The sequence below is a fragment of the Helianthus annuus genome, chromosome 4 (assembly GCF_002127325.2).
Source record: "Helianthus annuus cultivar XRQ/B chromosome 4, HanXRQr2.0-SUNRISE, whole genome shotgun sequence".
NCBI lineage: Eukaryota > Viridiplantae > Streptophyta > Magnoliopsida > Asterales > Asteraceae > Helianthus > Helianthus annuus.
In genome coordinates, this window is record NC_035436.2 from 9,348,546 (window position 1) to 9,370,760 (window position 22,215).

General features: G+C 32.4%; 1 protein-coding gene across 1 annotated transcript; it reads right to left on the bottom strand.

The window, feature by feature from the left end:
• Positions 1-5,249: 5,249 nt before the first annotated feature.
• LOC110932896 (receptor-like protein 14) lies at positions 5,250-21,160 on the bottom strand. The gene is made up of 8 exons (XM_035989201.1): positions 20,749-21,160; positions 19,221-19,379; positions 19,091-19,147; positions 18,759-18,914; positions 8,395-8,469; positions 8,080-8,244; positions 7,798-7,947; positions 5,250-7,604 (listed from the first exon to the last, which is right to left on the bottom strand). Exons 1-8 carry the CDS (start codon positions 21,158-21,160, stop codon positions 5,401-5,403), a joined length of 3,378 nt encoding a protein of 1,125 aa, XP_035845094.1. The 3' UTR covers positions 5,250-5,400.
• Between the last annotated feature and the right edge of the window lie 1,055 nt (positions 21,161-22,215).

Below are 22,215 nucleotides of genomic sequence, written 5' to 3' on the forward strand. Positions count from 1 at the left end.
GTGGAAAAGAATAACAACCTGAGCTTCAAGTTTAGCAATATGAGCGATTAATGAACCATTATCCCTTCGTTTAATCGATTCTTCATCAAATCATGCTTCATAAAAACAAACTCTCAACATGTTATGATCCATTTCCATACATGAAATAGATCAATGTATGTTGCCAGTAGCTATCAAAACACAAAATCCTCAAAACATGAATCAAACTTGGCAAATAAAGAGCAAAGAAACAATACACATTAAATCGTTAAACATCACCAAAATCCTAAATTTCAGATCAGATGGAGTTAATGAGCTAAGATGGAGACTGCTTACATGGACACTCGATCTGTTCGGTAATTGCACCTCCGATCAGATAAGAAAACTGCATACTGAAATAAGGTCCTTGGAACCGAGGAGAGAGACGGAGAGCAGAGGTGAACACGCACGCATCACAAATGCGAGGAGGTATTTATATATTTTTTTTATCTTTATGGTAGGTTCTGTCATCTTGATTTAAACCATATTTCACCAAAAGCTCAAATGTAATCCCCCATGTAACCCAGCAGACCTAAAAACCCAAAATCTCAAGTCACTGAGTCCAAATAAAGCTCAAATAGCAAAGTTTAAAATATCCAAATAGAAACCTTAATTTCGAAAAATTATCATATTAAAAATAAATCACTAACGAAATTTAAAATTGCTCAAAATTTAAAATTTAAAATTTGAATTCCGGAAATAGAAATAGAAATAGAAACCTTAATTCCGGAAAATTATCATACTAAAAATAAATCACTAAAATTTAAATTTGAGGTTTCAAAAATAAATCACTAACGAAATTTAAAATTGCTAAAAATTTTAAATTTTAAATTTGATTTCCGGAAATAGAAATAGAAACCTTAATTCCGGAAATTTATCATACTAAAAATAAATCACTAACGAAATTTAAAATTGCTCAAAATTTTAAATTTAAAATTTGAATTCCGGAAATAGAAATAGAAACCTTAAAATTTTAAATTTGAGATTTCAAAAAACGTAACACCATTTATTTATAGAAATAGAAACCTTAATTCCGGAAAATTATCATACTAAAAATAAATCACTGACGAAAGTTAAGATTGCTCAAAATTTTAAATTTCAAATTTAAAAAAGAAACCTCAAAATTTAAAATTTAAAATTTAAAATTTGAATTCTGAAAATTAAATCACTAACATCCAATCCCGTAAATTCTCATACTAAAAATAAATCACCATTTATTTACAGAAATAAAAACCTTAATTCCGGAAAATTATTATAATAAAAATATATCACTAAAATTTAAATTTGAGGTTTCAAAAATAAATCACTAACGAAATTTAAAATTGCTCAAAATTTTAAATTTTAAATTTTAAGTTTAAAATTTGGATTCCGGAAATAAAAGTAGAAACCTTAATTCCGGCAAAATATCATAATAAAAATAAATCACTAACGAAATTTAAAATTGCTCAAAATTTTAAATTTAAAATTTGAATTCCGAAAATAGAAATAAAACCTTAAAATTTTAAATTTAAGGTTTCAAAAAACGTAACACCATTTATTTATAGAAATAGAAACCTTAATTCCGAAAAATTATCATACTAAAAATAAATCACTAACGAAATTTAAAATTGCTCAAAATTTTAAATTTAAAATTTGAATTCCGGAAATAGAAATAGAAACCTTAATTCCGGAAAATTATCATACTAAAATTAAATCACTAACGAAATTTAAAATTGCTCAAACTTTTAAATTAAAAATTTGTATTCCGGAAATAGAAATAGAAACCTTAAAATCTTAAATGTGAGGTTTCAAAAAACGTAACACCATTTATTTTAGAAATAGATACCTTAATTCCGGAAAATTATCATACTAAAAATAAATCACTGACGAAATTTAAAATTGCTCAAAATTTTAAATTTATAATTTAAAATAGAAACCTCAAAATTTAAAATTTAAGAATTCTGAAAATTAAATCACTAACATTCAATCCCATAAATTATCATACTAAAAATAAATCACCATTTATTTATAGAAATAGAAACGTTAATTCTAGAAAATTATCATACTAAAAATAAATCACTAAACTTTAAATTTGAGGTTTCAAAAATAAATCACTAACAAAATTTAAAATAGCTCAAAATTTTAATATTTAAATTTGAATTCCGGAAATAGAAATAGAAACCTTAATTCCGAAAAATTATCATACTAAAAATAAATCACTAACGAAATTTAAAATTGCTCAAAAATTAAAATTTAAAATTTGAATTCCGGATATAGAAATAGAAACCTTAAAATTTTAAATTTGAGATTTAAAAAAACGTAACACCATTTATTTATAGAAATAGAAACCTTAATTCCGGAAAATTATCATACTAAAAATAAATCACTAACGAAATTTAAAAATTGCTCAAAATTTTAAATTTAAAATAGAAACCTCAAAATTTAGAATTTAAAATTTAAATTCTGAAAATTAAATTACTAACATCCAATCTCGTAAATTATCATACTAAAAATAAATCACCATTTATTTATAGAAATAAAAACCTTAATTCCGGAAAATTATCATACTAAAAATATTTCACTAAAATTTAAATTTGAGGTTTCAAAAATAAATCACTAACGAAATTTAAAATTGCTCAAAATTTAAAATTAAAAATTTGAATTCCGGAAAAATATCAGACTAAAAATAAATCACTAACAAAATTTAAAATTGCTCAAAATTTTAAATTTTAAATTTGAATTCCGGAAATAGAATTAGAAACCTTAAAATTTTAAATTTGAGGTTTCAAAAAACGTAACACTATTTATTTATAGAAATAGAAACTTTAATTCCGAAAAATTATCATACTAAAAATAAATCACTAAGGAAATTTAAAATTGCTCAAAATTTTAAATTTAAAATTTGAATTCCGGAAATAGAAATAGAAACTTTAATTCCGGAAAATTATCATACTAAAATTAAATCACTAACGAAATTTAAAATTGCTCAAACTTTTAGATTTAGAATCTGAATTCCGGAAATAGAAATAGAAACCTTAAAATTTTAAATTTGAGGTTTCAAAAAACGTAACACCATTTATTTATAGAAATAGAAACCTTAATTCCGAAAAATTATCATACTAAAAATAAATCACTAACAAAATATAATATTGCTCAAAATTTTAAATTTAAAGTTTAAAATAGAAACCTCAAAATTTATAATTTAAAATTTAAAATTTGAATTCTGAAAATTAAATCACTAACATTCAATCCCATAAATTATCATAGTAAAAATAAATCACTATTTATTTATAGAAATAGAACCTTAATTCCAGAAAATTATCATACTAAAAATAAATCACTAAAATTTAAATTTGAGGTTTCAAAAAAAAATCACTAACGAATTCTAAAATTGCTTAAAATTTTAAATTTAAAATTTGAATTCCGGAAATAGAAATAGAAACTTTAATTCCGAAAAATTAACATACTAAAAATAAATCACTAACGAAATTTAAAATTGCTCAAAATTTTAAACTTAAAATTTGAATTTCCGAAATAGAAATAGAAACCTTTAAATTTTAAATTTGAGGTTTCAAAAAACGTAACACCATTTATTTATAGAAATAGAAACATTAATTCCGGAAAATTATCATACTAAAAATAAATCACTAACGAAATTTAAAATTACTCAAAATTTTAAATTTAATATAGAAACCTCAAAATTTAAAATTTAAAATTTAAAATTTGAATTCTGAAAATTAAATCACTAACATCCAATCCCGTAAATTATCATACTAAAAATAAATCACCATTTATTTATAGAAATAGAAACCTTAATTCCGGAAAATTATGATACTAAAAATAAAAGAAATAATAAAATCTTTAATAGATTAATAATTAATACAATACAAAATTTATTACTAAGAAAACAAAGACATTCAAATTTTAAAAAAAATATCATAGTTAGATTTTCAAAATAAAAAATAATAAAAATAACTAAAAATTATATAGATTAGCATAAACGATTTAACCTATTACAATTATCGGATCCAAAAAACACCAAAACAACCATAAAATTAAACTTACCTCTTCAATTCAACGAAGATTTAGAGTCCGGCAGTTGCATAAAATTTAGGGTTTCTCATGAAAAAACAAAAACCAAAATAAAAAAAATCACTAACAACATCACTCTTTGAAGACATCAAGAATAGATCCATTCATAAGATTAGAATCGGAGAATTAAAATCATCATCAACAACAAAAAAGTTACAGAAAAATGATAAAAAAAAGTGCGATTAAACATTTACAATACATAACAATCTAATATAATTTACATACCTGCAGAATAAGCGGAATGATCTAAAAAAAAAAGAACAACAATAATTATTAGCATTTTCCGAATGGGTTTTGACCAAAAACAACATACTATACGATCAAAGAACAAAAATAAGGAGTATTTCGCTGCGATTATGTAGTTTACCTTTGATTTGTGAAGTATTCTTGCTTTAAATTTATGATAGGAGAAGGTAGGTAGAAGAGAGAGAACATAGAGAAAGAACTTGTTTGTAGGAAGATGTTGATGAAGAATAATTGAGTCAAAATAATAAATAGGATCCATATTCAAAATGGGTTTTTTGGAAAACCGGAATAAACCGACCCAAATAACTCGGATCCCGCGTGGAAGTAAGTTTTGGTTTGTGTTTTCTGAATTTGGTTTGTTTATAGAGAAAATAGATGATTTCCCTCCCAAAATCATCCTCTACTCAACCAATGGATGCCACATAAGCAAAATGAATCTACCATTCAAAGACAAATGGCCCAAATCATCTCATTTGTTAATATATATATAGATGTAATGTAATTTAATGTAGGAAATAGGTGTTGCCAAAGTTATTAATTTTGCTATAAACACGACTTGGAAAACAAAATATATTTCAAGGCATTAAACTTCCATAAAAGGTTCTTTATTTCACCTATGTAATTGCACATGATGTTATATCAATAAATGGGCTCTTTCAAATATTGAAAACCCAAAACTCATTTTTAAGATGCTTTTTCTTTGCGTGGAATTATTGTTAAACTTCAAAAAAATAGTTATAGGGTGAGTGTAAGCCAAAATAAATTGTCTTCATGTGTGTATTTTTTTTATGAGCTAGCTTCATTACTTTCAATTATTTAGGCCTTTAGAATGGAGCTATAAAGTCGAATTCCATATATTGGCTCCAATTATAGGGAAATTTACAAGTAAGCGTACTTTTTGGGACTCCTACTAATTACAAAAGTTGAATTTTATGTTTTAAACATTGCATTCAAATTTCAACCGTTTTACACATAATTTTTATCACTTAAATACAATTACATATTCACTCATACAATACAGGTATTTGGACTCACATGGTACATATATTCTAAGGAATTTTGCCTTTATCGTCTAAATAAGAGCACAGAGGGCCTACTTACCAAATCAATTAGGAAATAATAAAATGTAAACATACATTCTTCGACGAAACAAAACCACATTCTACGCCAACGAGGATTGGTGTACATAACTCCAGCAAATCCCAACAAGAAAACAACCCATGTTGAACCTAAACTTGCAACAAACCATACCGTATCGATATCATACCATTCGTCATTGTCTTCTTTAGCTGATGGAACGCCCATTGGTGGTGCTGTAGACGTGCATTTCTTCTCGAGTGGAGGTCCACATAGAAGTGGATTCCCTTCATAGCTTGCAGTGGTGAAAGTGCTAAATTGTCCTTTCATCTCTGGCAGTTTGCCTGATAGATTGTTATACGAAACATTAAAAACTGCTAGAAATGGCAGGTTAATCAATTCTGATGGAACATCACCACTCAGATTATTTGAAGAAAGGTCCAAGCTCTCTATGCTCGCAAGATTTGAGAAGTTCACTGGAATCGGACCAAACAGGTGATTGTTCGACAAGTTCAAAGTGCGAATCTGGTTTAATAACCCTATTTGCTTTGGGATTTCACCTGTCAACATGTTACATGATAGATCTAAACCCGTCATATATTCAAGGACATTACCTTTGTAAGGCCTAGACATGCTTTTTGTAGTAAAATGAACTTCCTCAAGAGATCCCAATGCTTCTTGGTCATTGTGTACAGAAAGCTCTTTACCTAGAACACTTGCATGTCTGTAGAATAAGTCCCTAGGATATGACCACCAATATGAAGGTACTAAAGCAATGTAACTTGGACCGGTAACAATTTTTAAGCAGCTTGGAATTGAACCAGAAAGGGAGTTACCAGATAAATCTAACAAACTCACAACACGCGGTTGGCATAATTGCTTTGGAATATGACCACTAAAGTTATTTTCTCTCATAAGAAGAATCCTTAAGTTATGTAGTTCGCCAAAATATTTAGGGATCCTTCCGGATAAGTAATTGTTGCCGATGTCCATAGTTAAAACATTCGTCAAATTACGAAAGGAGTTGGGTATAGATCCAGTAAATCTATTGGAACCCAAATGAAGATGCTCCACATATTGCAAATTTAAGCAGGTTGGGATGGGCCCCGAGAAAAAATTATGTGAGATGTCAAGAAATTCGAAAGAAGCCGTTCCACAAGGAAATTGGCCTTCCAACATATTATTATTCATCAGAAGTTGAGAACTGTCCTCCATGTTGCTTATCCAAACAGGGACAACACCTGTGAAAAGGTTATTACTAATATCCAATAAGGTGAGATCGTTGGTGACATTTCCTATTTTCCCTGTGAAATAGTTATCATTTAGGTGAAGCATTTGGATTCTTCCTATAGTTAGGTTTCCTGAAAGTACCTCCCCATACAATTTATTGTTTGATAGATGTAATAAAGTCAATGCAGATGTATTTGTAAACAATCCCTTTGGTACTTCTCCTGATAACTCATTATCGGATAAATCCAACGCGAATAAATCATTCAAATCACCAACCGAAGATGGGATAGGACCACTTAAAGAATTTCTGGACAAATTTAAATGAGCTATATAAGGAGAAAACTTTTGTATACTACTCGGAATAGTACCAATGATGTGATTTGCAGAGATATCTATCCACCATGCATTCGCATTCTCGTATAATGGAAAACTAAAAGTATCACTAAGTGAATTGTTCCTTAGATTAAGAACTTCTAGCATGGGGTTATTGTTAATCAACCAATTTGGAAAATGTGCCTTCAACGAGTTGTGAGATAGGTCTAACACGCGTAACTCGTTTTGATGAATTAGAAAACTAGGAAAAACACTTCCTTTAGGCCTGTTTATATTGCAATTAGGTAACATCAGAAATTTTAGCTGGAAAAGTGGAATCCAACCTACAGGATCTTCTGTTTCCATCTCAAATTTGCCATTGTCGCTTATAAACCTAACAACCGTGAGGTTTTTAAGATTGGAGAACGCATTGAATGAGAATGAACCTTCAAAGTTGTTATGACTGAAATCAATATACTCAAGAGCCGTGAGATTAGCAATAAGTGGTCGATCAGGCATTCCCGTGAATTGATTTGAAGAAATATCCAATAACTTAAGAGACGATAATGTGCTTAAACATTTAGGCAGGTTTCCAGTTAACATGTTTCGACTAAGATCCAACTCCTGGAGGTTCTTCAACTCACACAACCCTGCCAAAATAAAAGGAACCAAGGCTTACCCTCCAAAAGCAATAATGACTTGTTGCATACGAATAAATGACTACAGGTCCAAGCTAATGTGGCAATGTGTATGGTGTGATTTTGTTAAATTAGGTGAACTTTCTATCAATACATTTTTTAAAACAACTACATTACTTAATCATTCTCACTTCTGATAGCTTACCATGATCCGGTAGTAAGGATCCAGTGAGTGTATTGTTGGCGAATGAGATAACCTTAAGAGAATATAACAACTTTATTGTTGAAGGGATGCTTCCAACAAAGTTGTTGTAACTCAAATCTAAGACCTCCAGATTGTGAAAAGATGCCAATGCTGGATGACAAAACAAGCATATCATATATACATGGGCGAGTTGGCAACAAATAACACTAAAATCAGTTTTATTACTATAGTGTCTAATAGTGATAGAGGTATTATAAATTAAAATTACTTCAATAAACATGCCTTGGATGGGAATAGGACTTTTCAACCAAAAAGAACTACTAAGATCAAGAATCTTGAGGAATGGGATGACATTCAAACATGATAGGATTCTCTTGCCATCATAGAAATCAATATCTGCAAGTGCTATACTCTTTAAACTCTTCAACCTTGATAAGCTCTTACAACCTATAAATGTGGGTCGTTTAAAAACAATAAATCAATCTAATAAGCTTGTATTTATGCAAAATTGAGGATCATGTTATCAGAGTACAAAAACATTATCTTTTGGACTGTCCACCAGTTACCATAGCGAGGAGAGGCTAAATTTTCGTTTACCTCGAATATTTGGTGCGCTATCGAGCCAATTAGAACTTAAATCCAACTTCTCCAAGCTAGTCATTTGAGTTAATTCTGTCATGCACAATGAAATGTTTTTCTTATCTAGACCAAGTTTTAGAGGTATATCCTAAAATTTAGTTATATACGAGTGTTTAGTATTTTTTTCCCATAATTATGACCAACCTAGAATATTTTGAAAATGCAACAACATTGTTCACAATTTAGGTGGATCGTGACAATAGTGTGTCTTGAACACTAACTTTATTTCTCTTATACATACAATAATCACATTTTCCAATCATATAAGTCAAACTCTGCTTTTTTACTATGAATTTGTTGTGTACTTATTTTTTATAGAAACTGTAGGGGTGGATTCAAATAAAAGTTTGTTTTGCCTAAGAAGTATTTTAAAAACACAATATTCGGCTCAAACGAACTCCGATTGAATTCATTCGAGTAGTTTTTCAACCAGCTTGCCGAGCTTTACCATCCTAGCTTTTAGGTTTTAGCATTCAAGGTTTAATTTTCAGGTTTTAGCCTTAAGGTTTGACATAGGGTTTATAGTTTAGGATTTAGGGTTTGGATTTTAGTGTTTAGCTTTAGATTTTTTTTTTTGCTTTGAGGCTTTAGCTTTCAGGGTTAGCTTTAGTGTTTAACCTTAGCGTTTAGGGTTTAGCTTTAGAGATTTGGTTTAGTATTTAGGGTTTAGGGTTCAACGAACTCCGTTGGAATGAGTTTACTTAGGATATAAATCTACATTTATGACGACACGTCTCATTCATTGGAAGCATCTACTTTTATCTTCTACCAATTAAATCTAATGGGTTGAATAAATGTAAGTTTATATACTAAGTAATAAAATAGTGTTGCTACATTTTGTAGATATATATAGTGAATGTTCGGTTTCAATTGAAATCGATGACGTTCCTCCGTCGTAGTCTAGAAGAACATCGAGATACAAGTGACATTGATACGCTATCCTACATGTTATGCGAAATGGATTCGTTGTGAGAATACATGTGCCATAATGCAAAAGCCCAAACACAAGGCCCAACACAAGGTCCACTTTGTTTGGAACCATATATGGAAAAACCATCATTTGGATCATGTTCATTCAAGACCTACCATCGTTTGGCATGGACTTGACTCTACCTTCACTTGAAGTCGACATGAATACCATCGTTTAGTATAGTTCCAAACGATAGTTACAGTATCCTTTGGATATTGATCACCATCGGTTGGTTTATGGTCACTATCGCTTGGTTCTCATATCTGTTGGTATATATATCGAACAAGTGTCGCTTGCAATTTTATGCTTGCAAGAGCAAATAGAGAGAGTGTGTGAGAACAGAGTGTTAGTGCTTATTTGTGTAAACTTTGTAACGAAACTCCGCTTGAATCAATACACGTGCATTTAATCGGTGATATCTTATGTTTATTGATTAACACTATGCTCAATTTGTGGTGTAACTTGGAATCCACACTTGTTACACCATTCAAAACAAGAAGTCCTTGTGTATAAATTCCAAAATCTGGACCTACAAGTGGTATCAGAGCTTTAGGCTCAATTTCTTGTTGAAAGCCGAGTTTCTGGTGACATTTTTGAGTGGTTTTTAAAGGTTTCTTGGACAAAAACCTAAAACCCACTTACTTTGCTAAAATCATGGATTAAAACTCGAAAAACTGATGTTATTTGTTGATGTTCTTTAGTAAAACTTGTTAAAATGGTTGGAGATAATAAAAATAGTTAAATGCTTGGTTGGTCCCTGTGGTTTTCAAAAATTGCATACTTGGTCCCAGTGGTTTACTAATTACACGCGTGGTCCCAAAAGTTGTCAAAAATGCACTCAGTTGGTCCCCAGCCCTAACATCAGTTAAAATTTTCAGTTAAGTCCATGTTAAATGACCAAAATACCCTTGCTTATTAACTCTCTTTATAATTTTTGTTTAGTTTTACTTTTGACTTGGTTAAACCCATCATCATCATCTTCATCACCAGGTCATCTTCATCACTATCATCATCTTCATCACAAACCCACACCCCATCTCTGTCTCTCGTTCTTTTCCGGCGACGGAGATCAGAAGCGAAGATAGAGGAGAGAGACGACAAGAGAGAGAAGAGATCGGAGAAGATGGTGGAACGGAGGTAGCGCCGTCGCTCACGGCGGCGGCGGTGGAGGCACAGGCGGTGGAAAACAAGCACCAGACACGATTTCAGAATTCCAGATTTGTGACAAGAACCCTAAATCATCCCCTCCCTGGTAACCGATGTTCGTGATTTGACCCAGATCTAGGGTTTGGATGCACAAATCGTTGGTGGTCTAACCCAGATCAGGTGCGTTTTATGATTTTTTGATCAGGAGTGTGGATTTCACGAATGAGAATGTGAAATTGAGTGGATCTGGAACCTTTGCAATTCTACTTCCGCAGCATATTAACCACCAACAGCAGCTTCCGATTCATCAATTTCTTCAGAGAACAAAGAAAAAAAAAGGGAAATTCACAAGTATTCAAACACTCCGATAAATCATCAAATCTCTTCAGTTGTGTTCGGTTCCAAGGGGTCTAGTCGGTGATTAAATTAACCAAATCAACTTCAATAAGTTACCGAAATTCATAACAACTGTTGTTGTATTCAACTCACGCAATTGCCCTAGATCTGCGCAAGGTTTTCAAGAGGATTCTTGCATTGTAACAGAGGAATTCGTAATGTAAGATTCTTAAATCCTATTTATTGTATTAAATTTCAAATTTATTGTAACAGTAGTAGTTCACAATGCTTGTACTATTTGGGAGATTGGTTTTGATGCAGCAAACCAGCAATAAAGATTTGCAATCTCAGCATCAAAATCTATATGAATTTGAGCGTTTAATTGTCATCCCATTAAGCTTGCAACAAGAAAAGATTTAGAAACAGCAGCTGTACTGAAGCAACGATGTGGTGGTGGTGGGGGGTTGAAGGTGACGGTGGAGGTGGTGGTGGTGGTGGGTTGAAGGTGACGATGGAGGTGGTGGTGGTGGGTTGATGAAGATGATGATGGTGATGAAGATGATGCAGAGGTTATATACTGTTTTTTTTATTCTTAGTTATAGGTTTTTAATTGTTCAAGGGTAATGTAGTCATTTCACATATAGTTAACTGAGAAATTTAACTGATGTTAGGGCTGGGGACCAACCGAGTGCATTTTTGACAACTTTTGGGACCACGCGTGTAATTAGTAAACCACTGGGACCGAGTCTGCAATTTTTGAAAACCACAGGGACCAACCAAGCATTTAACTCTAATAAAAAGTACAAGTTTTGTTAAGTTTTAAAGTTAAAAACTCAAATCGCCATTTATTCTGGCAACAATGCTCACTGAAAAAAGTCACTAGAATAGTACACTTATTTTTGAAAATTCTATTGGTTGACTTAGTGGAGCAAACTTGTCCTTTTTCCCCATATTTATTAGATTTCCTCCTGAATTGGGGTATAGGCATTATACCTAGTGGAGATGGATATGATAGGGCGGTTCCACTGGTGGCACGATGATACTCCAAAATAAACCTGAGGTGTCTTGGGTTTAATCGCTTATACCGTCACAATCCGCAACGATATCAGCAAGTCAGCGGACATTCGTTTCTAATCAAAATCAAAGCATTCAATGTTTATTGGTAAGCGACAATGAGACCGGAAGCGGCAATCATCCACCAAAACTCTTTCATATAAACGATTATTCCAGTTGGAAAGAGAGATTTCAAACCCATGTTCTTGGACATAACACAGAGCTATGGATTTGTTCTACTACTCTATTCAATCAAGCACTTGTGGAATCCGGATCTAATCCTCTGACATGGGGTGATCTACTTGAAACAAAGAAAAAGGCTTATGATCTCTAGAAGAAAGCCTTTTCCATCCTCACCCAAGCTCTTACAAAATATATTTATCATTAGTTTATCTATTGTACAACCACAAAGCCTTGTGGGATGCATTACAAGTTAGAGGTGAAGGAAATGCACAGTCTTGAAAGATCGGACATGATCTTCTCAAGAAGAATTTGAAGGATTTGTGTGCATGGAAAATGAAACTCTAGGATATCTGGCAACTAGGTTTAATCATCTGTTGAGTGAGATGTTTTCCTTTAAAGTAGTTGCTACTCCTCAAGAGATGGTTGCAAGATTTGCGGATGCATTACCAATGAAATGGAGTGGATTTATGAAAATCTTAAAGAGAACCGGTAGTTGGACAGATTGACAATTTACGAGTTCATCCAGAAGTTGGAAAACAAGAATAAAGAGGAGATTAGAAAAGTGAAAAGAATACCGGCCCCTCAGAATACTGACATGTACTTTAGACTTGGTGGCGGGATTCGTGGTGAAAGCCAACCCGCTCAACACGCAAAGCTTCAAACTGCTTTTGTTTCAAGTGCAAATCCATTCGTACATCCACAGCCTCAACCTTTGTACCTCCACCTTTCCTTGATCCGAATCGTTCTGGTCATCAAGCTTTCTATGGAAGTTCATCTAACTATAATGTTGGACCGACATCTAATCCAAATACAGTTCGTCTCGATACCTCAAACTTCAGCAAAGTATGTGTAGAAGTTACCAAAGAACAAATGGTTCTTATAAACACTTTCATGAGTTCTTATTACGGATTACTTGGGGGTCAGGTTGGCAACATCAATTTGACTAGTGAAGATTACACTCAAATAGAGAAAGAGGAAATGGAGATGACCGATATTAAATGGGTCTTCGCAAACGCAGTGAGAAGAGCGAAGGATTTTATGGAAAGAACGGGAAGAACAAGTCTAGAAAGCAGGAAGGATACACCGTATGGGTTTGATAAAAGAATGGTTACTTGGTTTAACTGCATAGAAAATGCACACTTCAAGAGAGAATGCCCAAAGCCGCCACAACAAGGAAATCAGTATCCCTTCAATAGGCTCCAAACATCTAACAATAAAGAAAGAGCAATGGTTCCTGCTAATAATGCCAACCGAGCCCTGATTGTTCAAGCTGATGAAAATTGTTATTGGTCCGTACAATTGGGTAGCGGCGGTCAAGGAAGAACTGCGTGCTATGCTGAAGTTGTCAAGAATGTTAGCGATGGGGATTCTTCGGGAAATGATAATAGTTCTGGATACAGTGGTAGTTCGGATGAAGATGATTCAAGTTTAAGCGAGGATGGTCCGAAGGATTATTGAGGGAGACTATTGATGCTGAGGTAGATGGGTTAGTGATTGAAGCTGAATCATTGAAGAGCAAGAATGTAGTGTTGGTACAGAAAGCAGCTAGTTCATCTAATGAATTATCCAAGTACTTCTCAGAAGATGGATCTTCTACTTACCATTCTACGTTCATTGCTTGTTTGGATTGTCAATCCAGTCAAGTAAGTGTCGATAAACCTATCTCTTCTAAGTGAGTTAAATGCATAGAATTAAAGGTAAGTATTCAGAATTAGAAGGTAAATTTGAACATACCAAGAGTCACTATCAAAGTCTGATTATTGAATTGGCAAAGTGCATTGAGGCTAACACAGCTTTAAAGAAAAATGAAAAAGAGTTTAATACAATAAGTGAACCTTAAGAAAAGATAACCCTGAACTTAAGAAAACTGTTTTAAACAAGCAAACTGATATTAATAATTACATTTATATCATTAATGAAACAAAGAAAGAGTTAGCCCTTGCACGATGTGATTATGAGACGATCAAACTGAAGTTGGACAAGTATTCCAACTCGAGATACGTCTTAGAGTACATCATCAATAGCCAAAAGAAGAAATGGGACGTGAATTGCATTAGGTTTCAAGCTTGTCCTCTACCGATGCGACATAACTACACCAAGTTACCTGATGAAGAGGATATGCCACATTTCGAACCCACTGTTCCTCTAGACACTGTTGAGTTTACAACTGGTCTAGGTTTCACTAAGTGTGCATCCTCTAGTCAAAGTCAATCGGTAGAGGAGAAGGATTCACCATCAGTGAACAAACAAGATTCTCTCATTGTTAAGAATGTCGTTAGTTCAGATGATAAATCAGATGAGGATGAACCTGAGCAGTCAACCAGTGTAATCAAAGAGGCAAACATACCTCTTGAGAATCACATTATGTGTGATCCTCCAACGGTACCTATTGAGATTACTCCAGTTAGATTTGTTGAGATTCTTGTGAAGAATTTTGAAAGTGTGAATTTGCTTTATATGTTGACTGGTTCTAATAAAATTTACTCAAACAACGATTTTCCAATCAGAATTGTCAATCAATCCTTGATGGATAAAGTTTCCGAGGATTCAACTAGTAAGTTTTTAGGTAAGTCGAGCCCAAAAGTTGTGGTAACTCAGTGTGCTCCTATTCTAAAAGCTGAATTCAGAAAACAATTTGGGAATCAAAACTTGACCGTTCAAAACAATCAACAAAAGTAAAATCATGCTAAGTTAGAAAAGATAAAGGGCAAAATAGCTCAAAACCAGAAAAAGGTTCGGAATGTGAACTTTGTGAAATCTCGAGGGCCTGATAAAATTGAAACTTTTGAAAACAAGTCCAACACGGATTTTGTTAAACATGTCCAGATTTTAAAAAGAAATAATCAGAACAATTACATACAACACACAAATTGTTGTGATTCACGACCTAGTACCCCGAGGTCACAAAGTTCATCTTCAAGCTATCATCATCATGATGCGCCGAGGTTTGTCGAGTGGAGATCATGCTTTGAGTGCAATGAGTATGGATACATTGTCTAGAACTGTCTATATCTCAACAAATTCAAGGGACATGTGGACTCGCTCCGTGGAAACACTTAGCATTCACAATTTGTTTCACCAAGACCCTCGTCTTGTAAAACAGAGAGAAATGAAACAGAAAAGAAAACGACAAAAGAAAGTTCATAAGATGTTGAAACCAGAGGTTCTCAAAAGACAATCTGTTAAAACCCATGTTAAAAATGGAAAACAACTACAGATTTCGAAACCAAAATGGTAAATATTGCAAGGGGCTCAATCATTTCCTAATCATCGGGAAATTTAAATTACGTTTCACGATGATGAAGGATGACCAAAATCCACAAAGGCTTAGGTCCCCCTCTCCAACTGATTGTTAAGTGAGTGTGCGGGATGTTCCCAGAGGAACTATTGATAGTCTTAGGATTGTTGATAGCGTAGCATCCAGGCACAAAATAGGCAACTAAGGCATCCATACATTGTTAAACCAAGGAGTAGATGTTTCCTTTGAGGAAGATTAAAGAACATCATGCCCAGTGAAGGAATGATGATGAATGAAGTTGAAAACTTTAACAACATAAATCAGGTACAACGACGGTTGTTCAAGGCTTTGATTAGGTCGAAAGGATAGATTACATTGAAATATACGCGCCTGTAGCACGTCTTGAAGCCTTTATGATATTCATGGCTTATACTTCCAACAAGAAGTTTAAGGCCTGCTAGATGGGTGTGCATTGTGCATTTCTACACGGTGTAATTAAAGAAAAAGTGTTTGTTGAACAACCACCCTGGTTTGCGGATTCCTTGGCGTAGTTTGATCAACAGCTCATTTTTCATCAAGGAGAAAGACACCTTTGCTGGTGCAGAAGTATGTGGATGACATCATCTTTGGATCGACCAATGATGATCTGCACAAGTGTATCCTACAAGCCCTCTTGCATATTACTAGCCGGACCCAAAGGTTTCTCATATTGATGCTGTAAGAGGTTCTTCAGTTATTTGAAGGGTTTTCAAGACACGGGTCTTTGGTACCCTACTGATAATAACTTCTACTGGATTGCTTATAGTGAATCCATTTATGGTAGCTGCAAAATCAACTTGAAATCCACACGGATGTCCATTTTTGGATAGCACTAACGCATCTGGCAATGCAAGAAGCAGATGCAAGACTACGGTTTTGAATTTCTAACCTCTCTTATTTTTGTCGATATTTAAGTTGCTTTACAGATTACTAAAGAATTTGTATAACACTCACAGACCAAACACATCGATCACAAATATCAGTTCACACATGATTGTTTCAACAAGAAACTCATCGATGTCGTTTAGGTCCACACTGACTGCCAACGTGTCGACTTATTTACCAAAGCTTTTGATAAGTCACACTATGATAAATTAATCTTGGTAAACGACATTGAGGCAAAACAAGAGTAACTCCACATTGGGAAATCAATTTTGTATATATTTTTCTTGCGAAAATCCAAAACGATGTTTTTAGAATTTATTTTACTTTTTGAATTTCAGGGGGAGTAAATCCTACCGGAAAAATACAAAACCATTGATAAACATTAGAAAGGACAGAAACAAGAGAAAAACAAAAATGAGTTTCCTGACGAGAAAAAGAGAAAAAGATAGTACATCAGCGGTCTGTCGAAACCTCTTTAAACCTATAAATCTATAATGAAAAATGATAGGTAGCTCTACTAATGATGTGTCAGTAGGCTCACAATCATTTTAATATGTGCAGGGCGATATAAAAATAAAGAATTGAAGATTGTTTGGGAACCGCTCATTGGCATATGGTTTTGGTACCGAAATTACGTATGATAGATTGACGAGGTTCTGAGATATGTTAATATGTGTGACGTTTGTTAAAATTGTTTGGAATCAATACGTAGTGAAATTTTCAAGTGAAAATTCTCTAAGATTGGTTTAAATCCTAGCTTTTGTTCTCATTATGCGTTTAGCTCTGTTGTGTGTGAAGATATGGCATCCTAGCATGCTAAAGACAAAGAGAACGTGTCAAATGATAATCTATGGGAGAGACAAAACTCTGCTCGAATCAATACACGTGCGTTTAATACCTTGACATCTTATGTTTATTGATTAACACTCTCGCTCAGTTTGTGGTGTAACTTGGATTCCGCACTTGTTACACCATTCGAAACAAGAAGTCCTTGTATTCGAGATCCTAAATCTGGAGCTATAAATAGTTACATCAATCCTTTTATTTTTCTAATAAAATATTATCCTAAAATTTAAATTGTTAATCTAAGATAACTTTTTAATACAACAAATTATTTATCATGAAAACTAAATTTTGTATTGATATATTATTATTTACTTTTATTTTCATTATTAAAAAAAGAGTTAATTGCCCAGATAGTCCCTATGGTTTCACGTTTTTTCACGTTTAGTCCCCACCTTCTGAAAATAGCAGGTATGCTCCCTATGGTTTGTTATTTTGTTACTCGGATAGTCCTTGAGTAGATGTCAGATAATTTTAATTTGGAAATAGCAGGTATGCTCCCTATGGTTTGTCATTTTGTTACTCGGATAGTCCCCTGAGTAAATGTCAGGGGACTATCCGAGTAACAAAATGACAAACCATATGGAGCATACCTGCTATTTCCAAAAAGGTGGGGAGTAAACGTGAAAAAATGTGAAACCACAGGGACCATCCGGGCAATTAACTCTTAAAAAAATATTATATCAATTTTACTACATAGTTGATAAATAAATTTGTTGGAATTGGTACCCACATTTTATCACTCAAATGGCAGCTAGTTTGCTTCTTGAATAATGAATCTTCTTTTCAAGAACCATCTTCGCAATCACCTTATCCATCACATATCGAGTATACCCGTTAGTTTTTTTTTAAAGATATACCCTTTTTATTATTTGGTATATAAAATTAGATTTATTCAACCTTTTTATTATTTGGTATACCCGTGTAATATATGGAATTTTTTTAAGATGTAACTTTTTTTATTATTTACTATACATAATTACATTTATTCAACCCGTGTAAATGCTCGGAGTTTTTAAAGATAATTTTTTTATTATTATTTTGTGTATAAAATTAGATTAATTCAACTCGTACAATACACGAGATTTTTTAAAGATATAATTTTTATAGATATAATTTTTTTATCATTTATTATATAAATTTCATATATTCAAGTGTAATACACATGATTTTTAAAGATATAAATTTTTTTATTATTTGGTATATAAAATTACATTTATTCAACTCATACAATACACGAGGTTCTTAAAGATACATGATTTTTAACGATATAACATGTTTTATTATTTGGTATATAAAATTAGATTTATTCAACCCGTACAATACACGTGGTTTTAAAGATATAATTTTTTTTTATTATTTAATATATATAAAATTACATTTATTCAACCCATGTAATAAACGAGGTTTTTAAAGATTTACTGTTGTATTATTTAATATACAAAATTATATTTATTCAACTCGTGTAATATATGATGTTCTAACCTAGTTATGTATTATATTAATTCGTGCATGTTGTAACATATAAGGTAAATTAACAAAAAACAGTAACTAGTTCATACGATTCAAGAGCAATACTCTTAACAATAACAATGTCTAAATGACCCTATATAATACTTGAAGACTTACCTTGAGGTGGAAATGGTCCAGATAGCTCATTCCCACTGAGATCCAAGTTTTTAAGCGATGGAAGAAATTTAAGAGATGATATAATGCTCTCATTGAAATTATTTTGTCCAAGAATTAAAGTCTCCAACTTATTCAATCTCAAAGCCCTTTTAAAACCTGCATTTAATAAAGTCTCCTATTACAATCTTTGATCACGAAGTCACTCTATCTCTTAGAATACAGGTAAGGTTTGCCCTTATCTCTCTTGTCTATGCCTAGACAGTACTTTATAAGTGAGATTTTACTAGGAACGTTTGGTTTTGTTAGATATAGATACGGGATTTGAAATGTACCGTTAATGGCGCACATAGATAGATCCAACATTTCCAAGTTTTCCAAAGCCTCAAGTTCTGAAATATATGTCAAAAAGGGTATAAGTATCTTTTGAAATATGCATCAATCCGTATCTTTTGAAATACATGCCATTGGTAGGGAAGGGTCCTTCAAATCCAGTGTGGCTGAGATCTAAAACTCGAAGTGAAGTTATTGTAGTCAAAGAAGGAAGGATAGCATTGTCAATTTGAGAATTCGAACTGAGATCCAATATCTCTAACTTCTTCAAACTCGAAAACTTTTTAATCTCTACAAAATAGAAACAACTTTAGCACCCAAATAGTATTTGTCAATATTGATGATTGATGAACTAAATACAATTAACAAAGTTTGTTAACAGTGATATATGACCTTTTGACTTTTTCTTTTTTGTCTTTTTTTAATTTTTGTTTTTTTATACCTTTTTTCTTTAACTTTCAACATTGACAATTACAACCGCTTAACTTTCTAAGGACTTTGTAATCGAGTTTTAGGTGCTTATTTTTATGAAAGTATCGGTACAAACCCAAGTTGATTTATGTATCGACGTAAATATTTCCGGAAATGAATTGGATCGAATATGTTATTATGCTTATTATTATGTACGTTTTCAGTAGGTTACGTTTTGACATAAATTTTCTTCGGAAACATGTCATGTCAAATATAATAAGTTTTTGTGTTTATTTTTATGTACTTTTTCAGTTGGTCTACATTTTGACATAAATTACAATTAGCAAGTTGTATGAATAATGCTTTCATCCTATTGGTTTTTTGTTTCTTTGTTGAGTTTTTTTTGGCTCATTCTGTTCACTCACCTTCAAAATTTTATTTGCACATTCTTTTCACTCTATTTCTTACTATATGTATCTATGTATATATAGAAAGAGATACAGGAGAGGGGTGTGTGAATATTAACACCCTTTTTTTATGGACTTTATTATTTTTATTTTTCTCTATGTTTAGTGTTTTATTTTTACGTTCCTTTTTCATTAAAATTATATTTAACATAGCGTTTACGTTTCCATTGACAATTAAGTTAAAACCAGCTCGTCCGTTGTACAATTTAAATTTATTTTTATGGCCTTTGGTCGATGTAAAACATGTGTCGATATTCTTTTGAGCATATTTCTTTGGGTTGCTATACAGAGCGATCGAAGCCCCACAGCGTAGCGCGGGTAATCTTACTAGTTAAAAACATTTATAATGATCAATTTGTGACATGTAACAGGGTCGGACTTATAGTATAATTAACCTAGGCTTGGGCCTAGGACCTTCAAAAAAATAGGGTCTCCACTTAAAAGAAAATTAATATGCTAACTATTAATATTATTGCAAACTTATTGTTTAAGATTTGTTTGATCCCTTATACAAACAAACCACTATGTATTATAATTGTGTTAGATTTTTGTTTGGTTTCAAACACGGATAAAGGAGTTTCGTTTATAATAACCAAAGAAGAAAAAAGGGCCTCAGAATTTCATTTCGTCTTGGGCCTTCAAAAAGTTTGGAACGGCCCTGAGCGGAACGGATTTTTGATCCGCCAAGTATTGGGGATTACTAAGGGATAAAACCGTCATTTAGAATACCATCATCAACCTAATATAACATAGTACTAATTGAGCAATAAAGTATATGATACCTTTGTTTAGAATCCGATTATCAAGATAATTCCATGATAAATTGAGGCTTCTCAGCTCTTCAAAGTGAAGAAATAGAGAAACATTCAAAGACCATAACTTTTTCATACTGTCTTCGGATTCAACCATCGAGCCAACATTCAAGTTCTCGTCGAGATACTGCAAAGAAAGGGTTGTCACACGCCCAATGGTCGTGTTACACTTGACCCTCTCCCAATCACAACACTCTCCATGACCAACCCAAGTGCGAAGAACGACATCTGCTCCATATTCATATGTATTCATAAGCGAGGCTTTGATTTCTAGTAGCGCCTTTCGTTCCTCTTCAACACAAACCCCTTGTGATCCAAGGCCCAGAAATATAGTTATCGTTGACATCACCAACAACCAAGATAACCATACTTTATGCTCCATTTATTTGCTATATGAATGACTTGTTTGTTTTTTCTTTGGTTGGTTCTTAAATAGAACAAAAAAATTTAGAATAACAACATTTTTTTTATTTAATACAATATAAAATAAACGTTAAAAAGGAAAGTCTTAATGCTTATAATAATAGCAATGCGCCCCGTGCAAGTATTGAATAATGATAGAAAATAAAATTTTATTCTTTTAACAATCTTCATCTGTTGAATGTTTAATGAAAGTCTTAGACCATTGAATAATGATAGAAAATAAAATTTTATTCTTTTAACAATCTTAATCTATTGAATGTTTAATGAAAGTCTTAGACCATTGAATAATGATACAAAATAAAATTTTATTCTTTTAACAATCTTAATCTGTTGAATGTTTAATGAAAGTCTTAGACCAAGTGTAATTACGCTAAGCTTCCTCGTCACCGCCTCACAAGCGCCATTAGCAACGCCAAACCATTACGGCCTTCGCAAAGGGCGGCGCCAAAGGGCTCTCTACCATTCCCTGTGTGGGCGTGAAGATTACAAGAGATGGGGTCCATCCCTAGTTAATCAATCACACATATTTTTACTTTATTTTTTAATTTAAATTTTAGTTACTCTACTATACATTTCTGAAAGGGTAAGTTAAAACCTTAATGTTTATGGGACAATGACACCACAAGAACTTTAGCACTTTTTAGTTTGTACCTTGTGTGTAACTTTTATACCAAATTTAAGACACTTGAAATTGAGAGGCATAGTTTTGTCTCTGTTACTTTTGTGTCTCCTGACCCATTAATTAAATTGGATTTACTTTTACATTTGACTTTTCCTAAACAAAGTTATGTATTATTTGAATTTTTTAATGCAAAATTAGTTAACTTTTTTATCTATCTTGAACAATAGTATCTTTTTATTTTGTTTTTACGTTAGTTATAACATCTTTTATTTTGAATTGAATTAATGGTAAACAAATGCAATCGTTTCTCCAACCCTTCATGAGACTTATCATTGTTTTTAATATTTTGTTAGCTCCTAACTTCGTATGTTAAAACTGATTAGTAACTTGTA